The sequence below is a fragment of the Varroa jacobsoni genome, unplaced genomic scaffold, assembly GCF_002532875.2.
Source record: "Varroa jacobsoni isolate VJ856 unplaced genomic scaffold, vjacob_1.0 scaffold_413, whole genome shotgun sequence".
Lineage (NCBI taxonomy): Eukaryota > Metazoa > Arthropoda > Arachnida > Mesostigmata > Varroidae > Varroa > Varroa jacobsoni.
This window is the reverse complement of record NW_019213315.1, coordinates 156,250-176,974: the sequence shown is the minus strand read 5'-3', so window position 1 is coordinate 176,974 and position 20,725 is coordinate 156,250. Positions and strand designations below refer to the sequence as shown.

At 38.9% G+C, this 20,725-nt stretch overlaps 1 protein-coding gene and 1 long non-coding RNA gene across 4 annotated transcripts; one reads left to right on the top strand and one right to left on the bottom strand.

Annotated features, from left to right (window-relative positions):
- Positions 1-13: 13 nt before the first annotated feature.
- On the bottom strand, positions 14-13,844 carry LOC111260226 (endoplasmic reticulum transmembrane helix translocase). Of its 3 annotated transcripts, XM_022832818.2 has the most exons (12): positions 10,899-13,844; positions 8,794-8,992; positions 8,188-8,266; positions 7,553-7,651; positions 6,775-6,948; positions 6,395-6,488; positions 5,843-5,967; positions 3,487-5,445; positions 3,227-3,304; positions 2,872-3,117; positions 2,379-2,665; positions 14-2,123 (listed from the first exon to the last, which is right to left on the bottom strand). In XM_022832818.2, exons 3-12 carry the CDS (start codon positions 8,254-8,256, stop codon positions 1,859-1,861), a joined length of 3,396 nt encoding a protein of 1,131 aa, XP_022688553.1. In that variant the 5' UTR covers positions 8,257-8,266; positions 8,794-8,992; positions 10,899-13,844; the 3' UTR covers positions 14-1,858. The 3 variants fall into 3 exon arrangements, with proteins under 3 accessions (XP_022688553.1, XP_022688552.1, XP_022688554.1); XM_022832817.2 differs by lacking the exon at positions 8,794-8,992; XM_022832819.2 differs by lacking the exons at positions 3,227-3,304; positions 8,794-8,992.
- On the top strand, positions 9,007-20,247 carry LOC111260227 (uncharacterized). The gene is made up of 2 exons (XR_015310950.1): positions 9,007-9,295; positions 13,838-20,247. It is a non-coding gene; the product is annotated as an uncharacterized LOC111260227 (long non-coding RNA).
- The last annotated feature ends 478 nt before the right edge of the window (positions 20,248-20,725 follow it).

The window sequence follows — 20,725 nt, the reverse complement described above, 5'->3', positions numbered from 1 at the left end:
GAGCAGTACTCCATTGTGACACACCAAGCATCTAAGAAGTTTTATTTAGAATTCTCATTTCCATCTAAAAATCTCGTGAGTAATGGCTTTTTAAGTTCCTTGTATATCAAATAGCATTAATATGTTTTAAAATTACCATGTATTTATTTGCGAGTAAAAATGAACTCTATTTGCACTTCTTTTTTGGAGGACTGAGGCTTTTCGGCTATTATATTACTTTAAACCTTTTCCCTTAAAGCTTCATTGGCCAGACCGACCTATATATAATCTACTTATCATAAACTAGACCATTTTGTTATTACCTTATGACACTTGATTATTCAAAATTAGGTAAAAAGGAGTAAATCCACTTGGCTGATTTTATTGTACCAATTCGATACCTTAGATAATTTATTATACATTTTACTTAGTTCACTCAGTGAAAAAATAACTTTATAATCTGAATTGAATATTTCTACTATTCTCGCGTCTTTTTAGAATCCACTCTGATTTACTGACTCCATTCGCACTTTGGATATCAGTTCGGTTCTGACAAAAAATATCAACAGCGATCGCTAATTGCCTCTGTTCTTCTTTTCACTTATTTTCATATGAAGTTGCACATATTACGTTCGATTTTTCTTTATTCACAGATATCTATTAAAAATGAAGCAAAACCGGTTCGTGAACATGCAAATGCTCATAAAGCAAGTGATCCGTTAGAGATGTGTCTCAAAAAGGTAAAAAAAATAGAAGTATAAACGTAATCGAAGTTCCGAATGCGCTGGCTACATTTGAATAAGTAACAAAACAGTTTCTTTCTATAACATTAAACTTAATTTTTGATAAATCTACTCTCGTCCATTTATGTCTAGTTTTTGGACTTCCTATCCGCATATTTAGTCCCTTCCTGCTTTAAAATTATGCACAAGAACAAAGTATATTTGTCTATATACACCGACGCGATGAGTCTAACAAATGATTAGATCATGATGTGATTGATTCTGACTTTATGTTCCTAATACTTTGTAAGTTGCTCTATTTATTCAACATTACAAAGTGACATTGACATTGGACTAACCATCCAATTGACATTATAATATAATAAAAAATGACAGCGGTGTCTACCTAAGCAGTCCTCTGAAAAAATATCAAGGTTAGGCGTCTGTCGAAATTATGAACCAAGTGGCTCAAAGAATTTACTTCGCCCAGGCCTCAGTTTTTTTACAACCTGGGGTCTTAGCTTTGACATGTAGAGCCAATATCATACAATTATTTTATTCTATTGGAAACTTTGGACTTTAGTAATCAAGAGTAGATCTTGAAACTATTTTGCACTGTTCTGGCTGTATGCGGCACACCTTGACTCACTTAGGCCTTTACTGGTATTGTGTTATTAATGTTAATCTATAATTTTAGATAACTTAAATTTGACACAAAAACCAAGCAGTGCTAAACCAAAAGAAATAGAAAACCATTTGTATGTAACTATTTAAAAAATGCTTAGCCACAAGCGGTCAAGCTATTTGCGTTATCTTATCCTTTTTTTCCTTTATTTATATGTGTTCTGGTGGGATCCTTAAGAACTTATCAATGACTTATTTTAATAATATATTCATGTCATGTATTTACACTGACTCTTCAACTATGATATATTTATGGACACCCGGTTGCTGCATGCTTACTAAAACAACAACTTAGCAACTTCATGCGCTTACTTTTCTCGGAAGTCCTATAAATTAAACGTTAATTCACAGATCAGTATCCTTTATAAGGTTCACACATTCATATTTATCCCTACATCAGGTTGGGTTTCGGTGCCGTATATCAATACCATGTGCTAGCGATATATGGCGCATTTGTAGGGTCATAAGCAAACTCACAATAACCTAGGTAACGGAACTGGCTTGCCCCTAGCTAACAAGGCCCCTAACACCCGGTCGATGATAAATGCAGCTACTAAGTCAGCAGCAAGCGTGGCTAAAATTAAGTTAGCCTGGTCCGGTGGAAATTCGACGAGCTCCAATTGACTTGACACATCAGGCATCAGGTTCTTAACGAGGGCGACAACGACTAGCGCGGGAACTAGGAGCGCATATAGCAATGGCTTATTCTCAAACAGACTCTCCATAAATGGATGGCCCCTAAAATAGTAAGATGAATCAAGAACTAATTTAGTAATCACAGACATTAGCATGAATTACGACGTAAAAACACCATGCATGTGTAGTAAAAAGATAACGTTTGACATATAAGATGCGATTTATACAGGAATTATGTCATATATAGTAGAGAAGGTAGGTACGCAGAACGTATGAGATCACACTGCAAATAAAGTAAGCGTAAATAAAGTAAGGCATTAAGGCGAAATATTAACATATATATATCGGTAATCTTACCTATAGTTGACCGCGAATGTGGATATTTGCAAGGCGATAGAGAGAATATAAACGGTGGAATTCAACAGGGATGGCTCGAATTTTGAATCTTCTCTAAATTCCTTCGGTTTCAGTCCCTCGTAGAGTCCGGTAAGGTAGATCAAAGTGGAAAGGTGGACTGCAAACTGGAGGATCACGGTGAGTAGAGTATACGCATTAAATATATTCGCAAGGGGTCGTTTTTGCGATAATTTCTCTTGAGGCTTTGATCTGGAGATTAAGTAAAAGCACGCCGCTAATAGCAGACCCTGAAACGTAACAGCATCAGCAACGGCAAAAACCTTTATAGGGTCATAATCCATTAAACATCATAAAATATCTAACGCCTATGATATTCCACTAGAATTCGGTGATCAGTTCTACCAAAATGAAAACAGAACAAGTGAGAGCCACCGAAAAAGTCCAGAAATTTTTATGTCATTTAATGGTGCCAACCTATCCAAATAATTTTTACCTGAAGAGTAGCTTGTGCGTCGGATAATTTGATTCCGTCAAGGTATAGAACTGACTGCGAATATGCAAGTACAAGTGCGTTGAGCGCAAGGATTTTGAACATCTGAAGTGTTGTGACAAGCGTGCAGCGACCTTGCTTCAGGATGTGCGCTAGGCATTCGACAGATGACCCCTTGTATGTAAACGGAGCCGCAATGGATGCGTCTCCCAACTTGACCACCTCAAGGGCCTCGTCCTGTTCTAACTCCTATGAAATAGTACATGAACAAACATAAACAACAGAAACTTTCTTCTTAGCTCCAGCCAAGCTAACAAACTGGGGCTTGCTAATTTCGAATAGGAAAGGCAATGCTTACGCTCGGTTCAGGGTCGGAACTACTTTCGCTTGTGCGCCCTTGATCTTGAATTAGTGCAACGCTGCCAGCACAATCGTCCTAAGGTTAATAAAAATCTAATTAGTTTGAATTTTCTTAGAACAGCGCATACTGAGCAGTATCCTATACTTGAACAGCGCAAAATACTTGAACTACATAGATGGCCAATACAGCAGTCCACTTGTAAAGAGTAAAGACTCGCATACGAACAGACTGTGTGGGAATGTACGGCTCTGTCATACCTTAAGCATCTGTTCCAAGGCTGCGCGCGTACGTTCCCTAGGTGGCAGCCTTTGCAGCAACTGATCGGGTCGTGGCCGTCGCTTCACTGGCTTGGGTTTCGAGGGCCCGTCTGAAAGTAGCGCGACACCGACATGAGCGTGTTTCAGAGCTCCCATATCATTCGTTCCATCGCCTGTCATCGATGTCACCATTCCAATAGCATTTAGCCGTGTAATAATCATTTCTTTTTGTTTGGGCTGTACACGAGCAAAGACGCGTACGTGCGCTAGCGCCTTTGTGCCGCACTCCTTCTCAAACATTTCAAGACCGTCACCCGTGACACAGAAGTCGTGGTTCGGAGGTAGCCTTGGTGAAAGTGGAAAGTTATTTTCATTGTGCGCTTTCCATAGACGCTCATCTGGGTCCAGAACCAGACAGGGCCGAGACACGAAGTTGAGCTCACGCGCGATGTGGCATGCGGTAAGCGGTGCGTCGCCAGTGATTATTGTAACGTGATGCGATGAGTGACGAATCTGGCGGATGGCCTGCAGGGAGTCCTTTTTGATCGGGCAGCTCACAACGAGAAAACCGCAGAACTGTAATTGCGACTCTACTTGATCTCGGGTCATCTCACGAAGGGCCGAACTCTCGAGAGCGCCTAACTCTCTGTAAGCCAAGGCCAGCACTCTAGCACCGTTAAATGACAACTCTTGGTGTGTTTTCTCATACCCTTTCGGCACCTCTTTTAACATCTTCTGAATTACTTCAGGAGCACCCTTTACCGTAGCTACGTATTCTACCATAGTTGTTGTCCTCAGGCTCGACGAAATCACTGACATCCTTCCTAGCGCTGAGCTAAAGTGGAATCTCCGATGGATCTTGACACCGGGCTGTTTAGCTTTGTCTGGGGTACAAACGTCTCCTTTTCCGACGGACCATTCAATAGAAGCCAACGTAGCTTTTTCCAATGGATCGCCGACCAGGCCAGAATCAGTTTGCACAAGGGAGTGGCATGACACCATTACCCGTATTGCCTCCGCCGACGAGTTCTTGGCTGCGGTAACTTTCCCGTCCAACTGCGCCACGCCGTCAATTTGCAATTTGTCCGAGGTAAGTGTACCCGTTTTGTCGAAGCAACAAATACTGATTTTTCCGGCAAATGGGATCCTGAACGCTTCCGTGCAAAAGATCCCCAGTTTAGCCAGAGCTAATAGAGAAGAGTTCACCGCTAGGGAAAGCTCGATAGGCAGCTCTGGAGGGATCACTGAGGTGAGGATCAATGTGCATTCTAGCATTAGTTTGTATCGGCTGCGATTGGGGTCTTGTATTCCTTTGGTCCATACGTACGAAGCTGCGGCAATTGCAAACACAAGCAAGAACAAAATGAACGCAAACGTCTCCTTATTGTTTGCCGTGACCCGCTTAACTCCAAATAAGATCGTTCTCAATAGTTTGCCCTGAGAAGTGCTAAATCCCGTTCGTAGCACGAAGCCCAGGCACCCGCTGTCGGTTGGCTTTATTCCTGTGGCAACCTTACCAGGACCCGTATGCTGCAACACTTTTGTACCGCCTGATAGGACATGCAGTTTCGTATCTGTCTGCAGATCTAGAACCCGACTGAGATTGTCACATTGATCCAGACCTTCCTTAATGAGCGGAATCGACTCGCCAGTAAGTAAAGATTCGTCGACGACTGCAGTTCCTCTCAATAGCAGCACATCACAGGGCAGCGCATCGTCAGAACGCGTTACTGAGATTAGGTCACCAGGAACCAGTTCTTGACTAGAAAGATGTATCCAGCGACGATTCCGATAAACTAGCATTCGTCGAGGACACGTATAGTCGGCCATTCGTCGAATTTCTGACAAGTTACGCATTGTTTGCTGGACAAGTGTACACTCAAACATGACGAGCATCATCAGGGTGAACAGCGAATAGTACCAGTATTCATCTAAGCACCACAAACCCACGCAGAACACCTGAAATGCGTCAGATCGAATAATATTGCAAATAAGTCGTCGACAGAGATTGCGATCAAACTTCTCAGCTCATGTAGTGTATGGATTGTATGGGTATATATATGAGTGTATTTAAGCGAACTCCTTTCCAAGGCAACACGTCACACGGCGGTGGCTTCACATGTCTCACGTTTCACACAACACTAATTTTTACAAAAACTGCTACGCTCAGCCTATACGGGTAATTACACTAAATATGTAATAATATACTGACGTTCGATCACACAAGCTTGGCAAGCCAAATATACATCAATGTTATTTGGCTTGCGACCTTATGCATAAGTTCGCATGTATGAAAAACGCAAATACGTTGCGATGAAAAATATTTGAAGAGCATAAGAAACCGTAATTGACTAACCTGAAAAACAAAAAAAGGAGCTGTTGCTCTTTCGATAAAGAGAGGCCAGAAATCCGGTGCATCAATAGATTGAATATTTGCGCCGAAATATGATCGAAGTTGTCCAGCTCTCTCGTCGTCAATTCCTGAAATCCCGCAGAAACAATCTCAGTTATTCCAACATGACGTTAACAAGCTCGAGGCGGAGGCCTCGATAAATGACCACTGAGTAGGAAGATACCGAACAAGTCTTTTTGGCAAAATATACAATACATGCATAAGGATGTGCACATACGTGCGTGTGATCCGTGGAGTTTTCACATTGACGTCAATAACTAAGCCTCACTTACCGTGCTCTCACATTTTGTAAACTTCATAAAAGTCAGAAATTAATAAGATCTGGTCGTTTCACCAGATCAGTACTCCTTAATTAGTGACGCACGCGTACATTAAGGTCATCGATGGGCATGCATTGCAACTAAAGTTGCAACTAATGCAGAAAATGGTACATTTGGTTGGAGTAAATACAATACCCTCATAATATCATATGCGCAGGACCATTATTTTACTTACCGTTAGCATTAACATAGGCCGATAGCTCATTTTCAATGGGATATTGTAACGGCTCGAACTGCTCTGATTCCGCGTTAAGAATATATTTTGTTTTCTATAACATATGAAAAAATAAAACGATACCAGTACAGTTACTATCAAAAAGTTTATAGGGTGAAAAGTTGCTAACTGGTCCTTGCCAAAGACTAAAAGGGTCCAATTCAACACTGAAGTGTACACTGGGCATTACATTTCAAATTCTCTTTTCGTTTTTCAATAGGATCATGTAAAGACACTCATACAGAAGTAAAATAAAACAATGTCTTCTGTATTATATAATACAATTCAACAAGTCATACAGAGAAACACATTTTCTTGTGGAATACACTTTAATACTAAACCTGAAAGATGAAGAAACGATTCTGACGATCTCTGCAAAGTGGTACGAACTCTGCGCTACCATTATTTTCAGTTGGACGAACAAGACACGTATCGGCTGCAGCTGGACGTGCGCGCGAACAACACAAAGCTCGCCGAAAGCTTACAGACCAGTGCACTGCTAGCCATACCAAAGCCTATCGAAACACGTAATAAACACATACAGGAGATAATCCGTAATAGTTAAACCATATAAAATTACGTTTTAATGAATCCAGTTAGTAATTACATTCACAATTTGGCTGATGCTTTCCGACCAAGCCGAAATCAATGAAGCCGCAATTACTAGCAATGGTAAATAAATCAAAGAACGACCGATCGCACATGGCACGGTATAGGCATTGGTACGAACGTATTACGCAAACACCTAGTGGTTATTTGCAACTAACGTACAGACAATACAAGGAAATATCATTATTATTACTATGCACAGATGAGTACGATGTTAATGGAAATCTACCTTTTATTCCAATAACAAATGTGTAATCGAGAAAATCAGAGTTTCTTTCGAGGATGGATTAAAGCTATGGAAGGCGTTCAAGCGGTTAGTTAACAAATAGAAGTTGAAATATTGAAACAAAACAAAACATGCTTAGAAGTCCTTAGGGGCAACATCAGGCGATTTAGCAAAATGCAATTATAATCATGAAAATACTCAACTGCCTTATTACTTATTAATCAATAATCACAGATATTTAAATTAATATCGAATACAACGCCTGCATATAAATCAAACACTACCTGTATGACAAAGATGGCTGGCAGAGCAAGAAGACCATACTCTGATCCAGGACCAAGAACGCCTGCCCAAAGTACGTAGATAATTCCAAACGGCCATACCTGAACCCGTGCAATAAAATAAGGTCATATTATTAGCATTAATAGTAGTGTTGAAAATAAGGTAAGCTTTGCAAGTAATGAATTTAAAAAAAAAATGTAAGATTTAAAAAACGATACGAACAATTGCCAACGATCCGTCGCGGAAGTATTTTTACAGAATACGTTACTGTGAATAAGATGTCAATAATAGCCTATTATATTTAATAGTGTCTTTAAGGGAAATGATAGAGGCCAGTACATGCGTGAGTATAATATGAAAAACTCATTCTAGCTCCCTTTATTTAACGATAGTTCGGCCTTTAAGCTAGATCGAAATATTGTTTCCGAAACAAGTTCTCATACAAAGTTTTTATTACAGGTGAACTACATACAGTAGACATATAGGAAAAAAAAACAATTACTCTTACGGAAATAATCTAAAACTTTTTTTTAATTAAACAAGTTATATTAAAGTGGTTATGACCAAATTACGATGGTGAACTAATTTTGAGTTAAAGAAAATGAATATTCAAACTGTTAGCATAGCCTCTTGTTACCCTTCCATCACTAAGAGGTGCACGCCACTTGAAGGTCTCTACTGTAGATACCAGATCGTCGAGCGCCATCTCCAAAGTTCTATAAAATAAAAAAAAAAAACAAATATTAAGATGCATAGAGCCTAGAGAAATCCACTTAAGTTCTACAAAAAACATTAGTGTTATTATAAAAAATGTATAATCAAACAACTTTATTCTAGATGAACCCAAATCGTACCATTAGTAGGGCCTTAAACACATTACTAGTGGATTTCAGAGGTATTATACTACCATATTGTGACCATGACAAATTCGATTAATAAGGAAAGAGGTAATTATTTAGATTGAGATGCATACCCTTTGCTTAAGTAGTCATTGAAAGTTGTAAACGTAAACCGAAGCAATGTAAATATTTGTTAAAAATAGACGACAAAGCTAAAAAGATCCTTATAATATACCAAATAAGTTTGTGGACTCGATAATCTCAATAATAATCTCAGATAATCAGTTAAATAGATTTTGATAATGTTAAGGTTTGGCTTAAAGATGACAATTAGCATTAAAAACCCCACGCTGCCCGACTAAGCACGGTTTAACATTTAAAACTATAAAAAATGTGCCGAGTACCTGGGATGAGGTGGTTTGCATCACGCGTTCCCTTTTTCAATAGCTATGGAGAACATTCATCGTTATCATTATCACGTACATCGAGTGATAACAGCCACTGGGTCCCGGTAAGTGCTGATAAAACGTGCCAAGGGCACTCGTCCACCGACCAAATTGTCCATTCTGACATTCACGGTGCACGACAAAATATCTCCATTCACTATGATACATAGGAAGAAATGTTTTAAACCGGGTGGTTGTCGCTCTTGCGTTTTATTTTTTTGCCAAGTGTGACGCACAATTCAGATCGTCCAGGAATGTAAAAAAACTAGTGGAAGTCTCAAAAAGTTGATACGGCTTAATTGCGATGGTGCCTCATTGCGTCGGATGCAGGGACTTTTTCGAGAATTTAGTGGATAATTTAGCAGTTTTAGATAGCGGAAACCTTGACAAGCAAGTAAATTATTAAAATGAACGACTCAGAGCTTTGACAGTGCAAAGCGAAACGTTCGAAGTCAGAAGGGTAAGTAAAGGTAAATGATCTATGGAAAGCTAAATCGTTAACAGAAACAACGTCTTGCAATCATGGCGCGAAATATTTTCAGTAGAACGACCGATGGCCACTTGGCTGGCACGAAATCTTGGGTATTTGTGAAAAAACCAAAAAGACTGCTAAAATACAAAATGCTGTAGAGAAACCAATCAACTGTTCGTTCACAGCTTGCTCTAGTGAAAATATTTCTAGCTTCAACTGTGAAACATGTTCGTTATTATTTGCTATCTCCGAAACACTTCGATTCAGCTTCTAATTATTTGTACGAACCGAAACATTTCGTTTTATGCTGTCGAAACGTGGAAATGATCAATGGTTTGTCAAGTTTTCCATTGTCTTAAATTGCTGAATGACTAACCACATCGTCAGAAATAATCACCTCACAATAAACGCAATCACTTGTTTGTCCACAGCATTGACCTCTCAAAATTTCCATTGCTTCTTTTGCTATTAGGACTGCGCGTTACACTGAGCGAACGATAGAAAATGCATTACCCAGCTGGTTTATATGTAATCACGAGACACCTTTGCCAATGTATTACAGCGATAGGTTTGTTGTATCATCAGAATGTAAAATCCTTCGTAAAACCTTCGTCGGTGGGCGACTATTTTGGCACGCTTTTAGCATTAATTCTAAGTTTACTGATCTATGTTAAATGCGACAATTCAATTTACGAACCTATAAAATGCAGTAACTGCTTATGTGACAAATATAGTTTAATAAATTATTTATTACTGTATCACCGGGACCAAGTTGTCTAAAGCGACAAGCTGGCTGAAGATTTTTGAAACAGTAGTTTGATTTAGAATGAAAATGAACGGTATATGCGCAACATGTGTCACGCGTTGTAGTTCTTGAGTGGTCACATTCGCTATAAAAAATAACTAATAAAGAACCTCCCTAATATGATATCACACGAAGAACAAATAAACCGGCGTGCTACTTGAATAAACATACAGAGTTTGCCGATTTGAGGTCACTGCTTATGTTAATAGGATCAAGCAAAGATATTTCTGCGCGCAACATAATCAGCGAATACAATTGCTTCGTGACCATCAGCATTGACGTGTCACCTTTGCCAAGTACAGATATTCCATGTCTAATAATCGTTTCTCATTAATTTTTAATATATTGCATTTTAGCTTTTTTTATGTCTTATAATATATATGAATAAACAGAATCATCTAAAATGTAATTAGAACATCGATAGGCCCCAATAAAATGTGTGCTATAATAAGTTGTAAATAGTCGTGCGTACGCAAAGTTAATCAATTCCTCGGAATACTAATACTGTTATTCACGTTATTAGCACATCATGTTAATGATACGTGGCCTTTTAAATTCATGACAATCGACTTCTACAACGTGAGGAATCATCTGAAAGTGGTTTTTCAATATGAAAAAAGGAAGACAACTTTTCTGTTTTAACAGCATCTGTTTAGTCACAAGAGCTAATTGGTGAAAACACTGCGGCACGTATAGCTGCTTCATTTGTATAAATATAACACGCTCGACGGTAGTAGTCTGTGACAAAGCACGAGAAAAGCGGAAAACCTAGATATATTTACTTACAAATATTAAAGCGCACGATTGCCACCCTTAACTGGAACACCACGCTTCAATCAGCGCAGTTGCACGTCTCCTGCAATGGTCGAGAGTTTTATTGCACTATATCCCCTACAAATTTAGATTTTCCCTATGATCTGTCAACAGAAACACTACTTTTGACAATCCGACCGAGTATAGCACACCGCTGTACGAATCGACTGTCGACTTAGCCCTGCCGACAGAAAACCGCTAGCCGCGGAGGTGAAGCGGTCGCAAATTGGAATCAACAAAATTCGCCACCAACTAGATCTTCAGTATAACAAAAGTATTATTTGGATTGATTCCTCTGCGAGTTGGAAAGGAAACCTGTTCGAGTAAATAATACGCTTGAGGATGTGATTCTATGTATCTTAGCAGACGATTTTTTTAAAACAACGCGCGGAACTGCTGCTACCATTCATGCAGATCATCGCATGAAAAAATTTGATATAGCCAATTTTCCGCTGATAAGTTCTTCCTTATCATTTACATTTATCGAGGTTCTTACCACGGACGAAGATGACTTCCGTGTAGAAATAAAAGTTACGCCGCGAAGAGAATTAGTAAGGAGCCGACTCGGTCCGTGTTTGTAACCTTAGATTATCTCAGGCCATACGGAATAAAAATGTTTATTTTTGCTGTGCGCATCATGGAAAGTTACTGAAAATAGGTTATCTCATTTTAATGGTACGTCTATTAGACACTACTATTATACAATACGCAAGTCAGATCGCATAGAAAACTCTGTTATTATCAGGTGTGTTGTGCGCTCATCGTTACTGCATTTTCGTCTTTACTACTGTGAGGTTAGGTATGCTAACGCCATAAATACAACAAAGCAACCTTGGAATGTTTATAGGTACATTTTGCCTCTCAAATATAAGCTATAACGACAAAGAAGTATATAAAACGACACTTTCGGGGACAAGTTAGTCTTGGAATTGTTGATTAGCAAGCAAGTGATTTAAGTGGTGAATAAGCAGCGCCTTTGATAAAGATATTTTTACGTTCCAATTTTAACTTTCTTGGTGCTTGTTAGGTAATCCCATTATTATTATGCTTTTATTATAGTTTTTAAGCTTATTTGAAATAAAAACGATTTGCATTATATTGTCCAATGAAAACTGAGTAGCAGTGAGTTATCACAAGTGCGGAATCTAATTGGAAAAACTTGCACGCCATGGCGTGACAGTTGCCTAAAATTGGGTAATCCTGCTGAAGGAAATTTGAACAGTTTAGGCAAATGTAGTGCGTAGAATATAAAGTAGCCACCACAGTGATCGATAGAAAACGTAGAGTGAGAATTTTTTATTTATGTAGGGTGTCAGAAAGAGCACCCCTATCATTGAACGGACAGCGTAAGCTTTTTAATTATCCAGTATAATTACTATTTTACTATAATTATAATACCATTCTTGCCATAATAGCATTCCCATCTGGACTAGCCTCATCATAAATAGCATGTCGTACGTACATCTATCCCACCTGTTATCAATACTCATTTGTACAATACAAATAAGGGTTCCGCGTTTTATGTATGGTAGTGCCGTGAGGCATCGCTTCAAACTAATATACAAATGCATTAAGCTATTCAAACAGTGGCGGTTTTTCTTACGCCTAACGAAGAACTCAATGATGTACTCGAATTTCAGCGACAAATTTATTTATTATATGTTCGCTGTCGTTCTGTGCGTTCTTCTCATATCTCTTAACCAATTTATTTAGAAATTTTCAGGTGTCGAAAGATTAATTCACGTGTTCTTCAGATTATTTTTGTCGTCAAATGTATTGCTGTAAATTTCATCCAGTAGTGATCAGAAAAAATAGTAATTATCTCGGCGTGAAACCTGAAGTATACGATGGGTGCGAAAAACACTCACTCAAGCTTCTGCAGGACTCTGTTCGACGGGCCTTGCCACGAGTGGCTTACCAATAGAGTTAAGAAGGGTGACCTTACCTTGGATCCCTCGGGTTTTCTCTGTCTGATATCCTTGTTAATTCGATGCAACCGGGCCACATGCAGATCTGTATTTGCCATTTAGTTTTTCTAAAACATTGCGCAATATATGAGGTTTGTTTAGCTCACCAAACACCTCGGCTTGGATGGAGACTTGATTTAGTTCTGGGCTCGGACGTATCGACGTAAGAGGAAGAGTGCTCTTGAGTGATATGTAGGTGAAAACAAACAAGGGGATATAGGAGAATTACCTAAGCATTTGATAGTACGATTGAAGAAGAAAACCCAGACGTATAAAGTACTGCTTGTACTTTCCAGTCTAGGCCAGCAGTGATACAATTGCAGTAAAATACCTCAATCATGGACTGCGGTAAGTAAGGTGCTGAGTATGTATTATAAGACTCGACGCTGTACACAGCGGTAACAGGGAGTATAAGTAATGTTTAAGTATACCGCCCGAAACGCTGATAGGTTAGCAGTATTCCTACAACTCGCTTTTGTGTATGATATGACGCCGTAACACTATTGGTTTGTATAAGACGATGACTAAGCATAGAAGCAATATGCGCATCGAAGGCCATGGTCACGGCTGTTGCTATAAAAAAAAAGCAGTCACTGAAAACAGATTAAAAGTTTTTTCGTTTAAAGGTTACACCGAGTGCCATAGACGGAGCATTATTTCTGCTTATTGTCGATAACATACGACGTTACACTTGTTAGCTTGTAACAGCTTGAAGTATCTTGAGTAATCTTGAGACTTTAACTGATTACGCTTGTAGATGATTATTAGCGATGCGTGCTATCAAAGTTCGATCACTCTAGATAGGTAAATAACGGCATATTCGGATACAAATAATTATACTACTAGATGGAAGTAAATAAATAAATGCTAATTTAAAAGCAGGATCTCTGCTCGCAGCTTTATTTTTTCTGTGAGTAACGTGCACGTACATATGTGTTTCTCTAGGTTAGTGTGCGTGTGATGAAGTACCTCTAATGCTACGGCGCCACCTAGCGGTGGGGTTCAAGGACATGCTCTTCGACAGTACACAACAGAACACTCTTCAGATCGTACGAAGTAAAATTACTTGATTGTATTTTATTGTGAATATTCTAATCGCAACTCCAAACTATAGAAAGCATTCGTTCTGAAATTGATGAGATGATCTTCTGAACAATGACGTTCTTCACATCAGAGTTATGACGAAATATCTCAGTCATCGAAAGAAATTTAGCTCGTCCCATTTGAGACTGAGCAATGAATGGCGCTAAGGAATCTCTGTTTTCTAAAATAACTTCCCGAACATTTGTAGACGACTCGCGTGGTTTACACAGAAATTCATCCATCCACAGGACCGCTCAAAACTAGTGCAACACCTCGCTAGTTGTGAGCTTATTTATATTATAATAATTGAAATAAAGGCCGGCCACCGATTCAACCCTGAGAACTGTAATATAATTAACGGCAAGAAGCACCGAACCTTGGATAATGCGATTATAGGCAAAGACTTCTGTGATGACGTGCCGTTGCTTATCAGGTTACTTTTTTATCAATGGCATGGGAATGTCAAGATTCCGCAAACTTTCGAAATTAACCTGTTTTGATCTCTTTCTTACAATTGCGTTGATAGAATAATAATGACACTCAGGGGCTGCTGGACTTTATCTAAAACTCACTGAGCGAAAACATGGTTCGTATCATATTCGTACCGCAAGTACACAAGTTCATTATTAGAAAATGGAAATGAAGGTCATATATAAGTGAGTGTTGCACATAAATTACGTGCCTATAACAAAGAAAACTATTAACACACAAACAAGCGAAGTGTAAAAGATTCAATTAAATGTAGGCGCCAGTCATCTTCAAGGAAATACTCCGTTATTTTCCATTTGAATTCTTTAAAAGCAAGGAATAATGCTTGCTTTGGATTAAGATGTCAATTGTAAACGATTCAGGTTTGAAAATTAGGGCTTTGTTGCAATAACTGGTTCCAAGAATTAGATTAACCTAGAGCGAATCTTATCTAAAGACCTAGAGAGTAATTCGACGATGTCCGTAAACTGGATGACGATTATAGAAGGATTGAAATGTTATTAGGTTAGCAATATATTATGATCCTGGCTGACTTCGGACTTAAATACCCATTGAACCACGCACTACTAGCAGAGGAAATTACGCTTGTAAATACTCCACTTTTCTGGAAATTTGTGAGTAAAAACCGGTCTAATTACTCCAGGAGAAATGAGTTCAGAATGGAAAACATCTTTGTCTCGAAAATGAACGTTAATGGTCGATTTTTATTGTTTTCTTTAAAAGTTGTTTTTCCTCGAAAGCCATACTACTGTAGAAAAAAATAAGTAAAACATTAGGCAAAGAGGTATCAAGTGAAAACACAGTATGCGTATGATACAAACGTTTTAAGAATGGAGATTGAAGTATTAGAGGCTAGCGGAGAGCTGACCAGATTTTAAGACACGAAACGTATTGTTACAGTCAAACAGGTTTTCCACGGAAGCAAAACTTGCAGTCAGGGGCTACGTCGGCCAAAACTAGGGTTTGATAATATAACGTGTTACAGAACTATAGTCTAAGTACTGAAAATGCCAGAACTGAATAAAAATGTGTTTTCAGGAAATTGACCCCAAGTCAGTTGAAAATGCGTGTGGTGTATTCCACGTCCAATTTGCAAGATTTTATTCAACAAGAGAGCCGCCGGGAGCACACTGTCGCTTTAAATGAGGCAGGATTCAATTTCTAGCATTAAATACAGAAAAATTAGGTATGAGAGGGCTGTCATCCTGTAGAGAAATCAAGTTATGGGGTAATGACGAATGGGGGCGAGTGTAAGATGATCGTAGTTTTTGCCATGAAAATTGGAAGCATCTGCTGTAATAAAACAATTGGCGTAATGGGATGGATGTAGCTCGTAGATGGTACTCGGAAGACTCATGGACCGTTGGAACGACAGTCGGAAGTATGCCGTTTGGTTACTTACTGAGAACGTCAAATCCTATCGTCACGCCTCAATTATTTCATGGATTGAGCAAAGGAATATCCAATGTTGGCTTCAAGCCGCTCACTCCCCGATGCACGTCCGTGTGATTACGGGGCTTTCCATACCCTAGAGAGGGCAACTGGTAGGCAAGCTTATTCCACCATCGATTTATTTCGAGAAGCCATAGGGGAGAAATTACCAATGGGAACGTAAATAGTAGGTACAAGGCTGCCCCAAAGCTACCACAGCGCTTGAAAAATATCTGCGACACATATTAAAAATTATCGTTCTAACCCAACTAGTTCGAAAGTTATTTAATTTCAAAGTCTGTTGGACTCGCTTGTAACAACCAAACACGTAGGTAATATCCAATATAGCGTGTCGTAGGCGAAATACCTGAATGAAAAAGTGCGCGACATCTCTGAGGAAGAGAACCATTTTAAAAACCGGTAATCACCTAATTACGCAACTATTACCTGCATCCCATGCTACAATACTGCGGTGCGATCGAACAGAGGAAAAGACGCAAGTGATAAGGATAATAGCGTAAATATTGAGCTACAAGGCTTATTAATGATGAAGTCATACATGAAACTACGTATATAATATAGTTCAAGATACGTATGTTTCGTCTGCAGTTCTAATTTTAACGGTCGAGCTTAGCGAGAACAGAAATTATAAGAACTCTTGTTCATAAGGAAATCCGAAAAGTGACAGTTTCAACATATTAAATTATTCTAAATATAATTTTTTCAGAAAAAATAATGCATTGCGATACATACGTAGAGTTGCGCCTAAGTGACTATTCGCCAAATCCATATATATCATTTAGGACACCCATCGGATCAATTAGCAAGCGCGCATCAAAATAGAATGTAATTAATCACATATTATAATCAAAATAACAGTATGAGGACAATACAATTACAATGAACTTTTTTTGAATGAAGTGTCATTTATTCAAGGGTAAGCGTTCTACCGGTAACTTCGCTTCATCTCTACGCACCTACTTTAAAAAAGCCCTTAGAAACACGAGGTATAATAGTAATATAAGGAAAAAGAAATGCAAACTCAATAGGATTAATCTGTTACAACCGAACCTAGTGGACCTTAAAATTTAATAGCCTTTGAAATATCTGAGTTAAAATGATGATTTTTAATTGGTGTTATAAGTACCCTTCTCAGACCCGTTCCAGTGCTTTGGGAGCTTCTGAATAGCCGTATACCTACCAATTCGCGTTGCTATAAGTAACTGCTCTAGCTATGACTCCTTAAAGTATATCCATAGTGGTATACGCCTGCTCATCAGGTAACCTTTTTTAGAGCATGTAAAGACGTTTAGCCACACACACTAAGGGTTGAAGCCAACGTTGAGCATTAGAAAGTAAGGTATGGCGATGTCGTCTGGTAACCAGATTGCGCACTTTCGAGTGCAGTGCCAACAGCTTATAAGCCTTTTAAGGAACTTCAGATAGCGGACTGCATGAATTATTTCATTTTTGGTGAGTATCTTATCATAATGTATGCTCTGATGTTGGGTGCAAATACTACCATCGGTTTACATCCGAACCTGCTGAAGACAGCCGCCAATTTCTTTCCAGGGGGACCTTATTCTTTCGCCTAGCTCTTCCTTGGCTGCTGGTAGCGATCGAATCATGCCTCACCCATTAAAATCCCGAAAATTGCACGTGTTTAAAAAAGATAAAATGATTCTATCAATAAAATATGATACACAGCATGCATTTCCAGTTAGCCCAGAGTCAATTGACGGGGGCCCATTTTTTACTTAATTTCCGTATATTTAGTATTTAGGATATAATTTTGTAAAACGTTACATATGTTACAAAATTATACTCCCCAATACCATGTCAATTTTGGCCAACAGAGCTTTTAGAGTGCTAGATCCATTTACTCAAAAAGCCACCTTGATTGCGACAATGTACCCTTGTCCTTCGAGTCCTAACAACTGGTCGACTTTTCGCTGGTTTTTAGCATTCCAATCTCCTTTCTTGAGACGTTTGCACCACTCATGTACTATGCTTTGGCTCCAGGCCCATTTGACTAATATTCTAATCAATCTTCAATGAATTTCCGCAGAACTGTGACTTTCGAGGAATAAAAAAATTGAGTACTGAACATTGATTTTTGAAACTGAATGATGCTTTTCCTTCTGAATTTGTTTTTCATAGAGTAAACTTAATTAGGCTTTTCTCGTAAGTTTTTAGAGCAGTGAAGTATTTGTCGCTAATTTAATCTGCTAGTGGCACGTAGCTCAAAGTTATTCATTTTCAAAGTCTATCAGGTTCGCTTGTATTTGATGGAATTTGATAAACTACTTTTTTGGGCGTGTAGACGGAATCAAGACGAAACGTCTTCAAGCTACGCGATGTCAGTATCATACCATTTGGACATAGTAGCTGAATCACAACGATTAGTCAAAATTTAATATAACACATAACTTTTAACGGTTTTAAAGGACCAGATAAATATCAAATCTATCCTAGACAGCTAGCGCCCTTTTCCTCGCAATTATTAGTTATTATTAGGGATTTTCATCTACTTTTACATAACAAAAGAAAGATAGAACCTAGGTATGAGGCAAGTAACAAGAAGAAATACGTCGAGTCACAGAATTCAAGTTAGCGGCCCCCAGCTTTTCACATCGGGGGGTCTGTAGAAAAAGAACCTGAACATTGAGATCGGAAATGAGAAATTCAATAGCCCCGATACGTAATTGACACAGGTATTAATCAGAGTGTTTGATGCATAGAAAAAAAGACGTGAATACAGTTGGCGTAATAAAACGAGCAGTTAGAATTTGTTGCGTCACAAGCATTTCTTGGTAACGACAATTGTAAGGGGAAACTAGCAAAACTTCTACTTTATCGGCTTTTAAAAGGCATACCTTCGGCAGAAATGCTGGCTCAGTTTGGAATGTGGAAGCCCAAGGTATTTTGACGTTTGCTTGTTACCCACTGATTATTATACAGTCATCATTGTACCGCACATAAATCGCTTATATTTTGAACAAACGTTACGCAGTTAATTTTGTTTAGAGGGGCGTTTCTTGTTGCAACATGAAGCTTTAGGTTGTTTTCTGAACTAGGGGTGACAAAGATTACTTTCATTTAACTATGTGTCCCTGTGGTGAAGCTTCAGTTCAGTCAAGCCTCGAATGTCCATGCCATAATTTCTTGATTATTACCCGCCCAAAAAGCGAGACTAATATAAGAGAGTCTATAGCCGAGAATAACCGGTTACCCTACGTTTTTTTGTGTGTCTTGGTTGTATTATGATGTTTCTTCAAATATTGTACGACATAACATCCTAAAGATACGTTGAATTAGCGAACGATATTGAAAGCAGTTGTTCTTAATGTTAAATCAAGAGCTTCGTGAAGCAAACCTCCGCTTGCTTTGCAGTAATAATTGAAGTAACAGGATACTATTGAAGTCCATTGAAGGTCACCATCGGCAGGATGTGCTGGCACACTTTTTCCTGAGTTCCGAGTTGGTGTCTTTCTATTTTTTTTAATTCGTTTTTTACACGAATAGGACCCTGCTCCTATCGGGCCCTAACATGAATAAAGGGGCTGTGTTCCCTCTAGAAAACATGATAACTATTTTAGATTAAGCGTGGCTACTGAAGGCTGCATGCATATACAAAAACGTACTAGGCTGTGCTGAGAGCAAAAACAGTTTTATTTATAATTTGTCTGTTTTTTTTTGCTTTAAATAAGGGTAGATGTTACGTGTCTCCATTATGTATCTTAGTTGTGTTTCATTTTACCTTTCACCTACAACCATAGAGGGTGCTGCCATATATTTGCGGTGCCTGAATGTTGATTCTTGTTAAAGTGACTCTGCCTTCCTGGAGGGAAAACTCCACAACACCTAAAGATGGCGCTACGAAGTCATTACTGAAACCTCAAAACCATAGTAACTCGACCCTCGTAAAGCAGTAATAGTACCAGAAGAGTACATGATGCCTATTTGAGTGGTGCTGTTTTTTTTTAATAGGACCACTTCCATAGGCTGTCGATAGCTGTTTCGATCTGTGGGTCGATGGGACATACTGGATCCACGGATATTTATTACTTCCATTAATTAATGTACTGTGTGGCATGATATAATGTGCATATCGTGCCTCGTATCAGATGTACGATTAATTGATTTTTGCGCTCATTTCTCTGCTGAAAAGCTTTATCTGCACCGCTTTTCGCGGGGATTGTGAATTTGGTCGTGATTGCCACTTGACGATTGATGCGCTGGGTGATGCCAATTACTCGTGGTGGGACACTTGCCGATTCATTCGTATGGCTTCCGCTGGAATGTAGTCGTCCGGCGTAAGTTGCTTCACACCCCGAAGCAACGCTAACAACTGTTAAGAAAACAGAGCAGATATAAAAAGCAAGCTCAGGTGACGTTACCTATATATCAGCAAATATAGCAGGACGAAAAATGATTTTAATAAATTGGAAACTCAGCGTATGTACATCCCGTATATTCTACTCAGGCAACTAGAGCTCACAGATGTGGAGCCTCTTGCTTTAAATAAACGAGGCACTTCAGATTGCAATTCAAAGTAAAAACTCATATATCGTATATATCAATGAAATTCCAATACTTACCAACGTAAAACTAAAACAGACTCATAAAACATCTTGAACAAGGCCAATCAAAGAAACATTTTTCGTGTGTGGTGCACTATTCTTTTTCCGTTCGTCTCTCATCTCCTCCTTGTCCTCCCCATGCTCCCCCTCCTCCTCCGTTTGCTTTTAATTCCTTTTCTCTGCCACTCTTCCACTCGTCTGCTATATCTTGCTACGGCGTAGCCCGCTTCCTCTCCTTCTCTTTCGT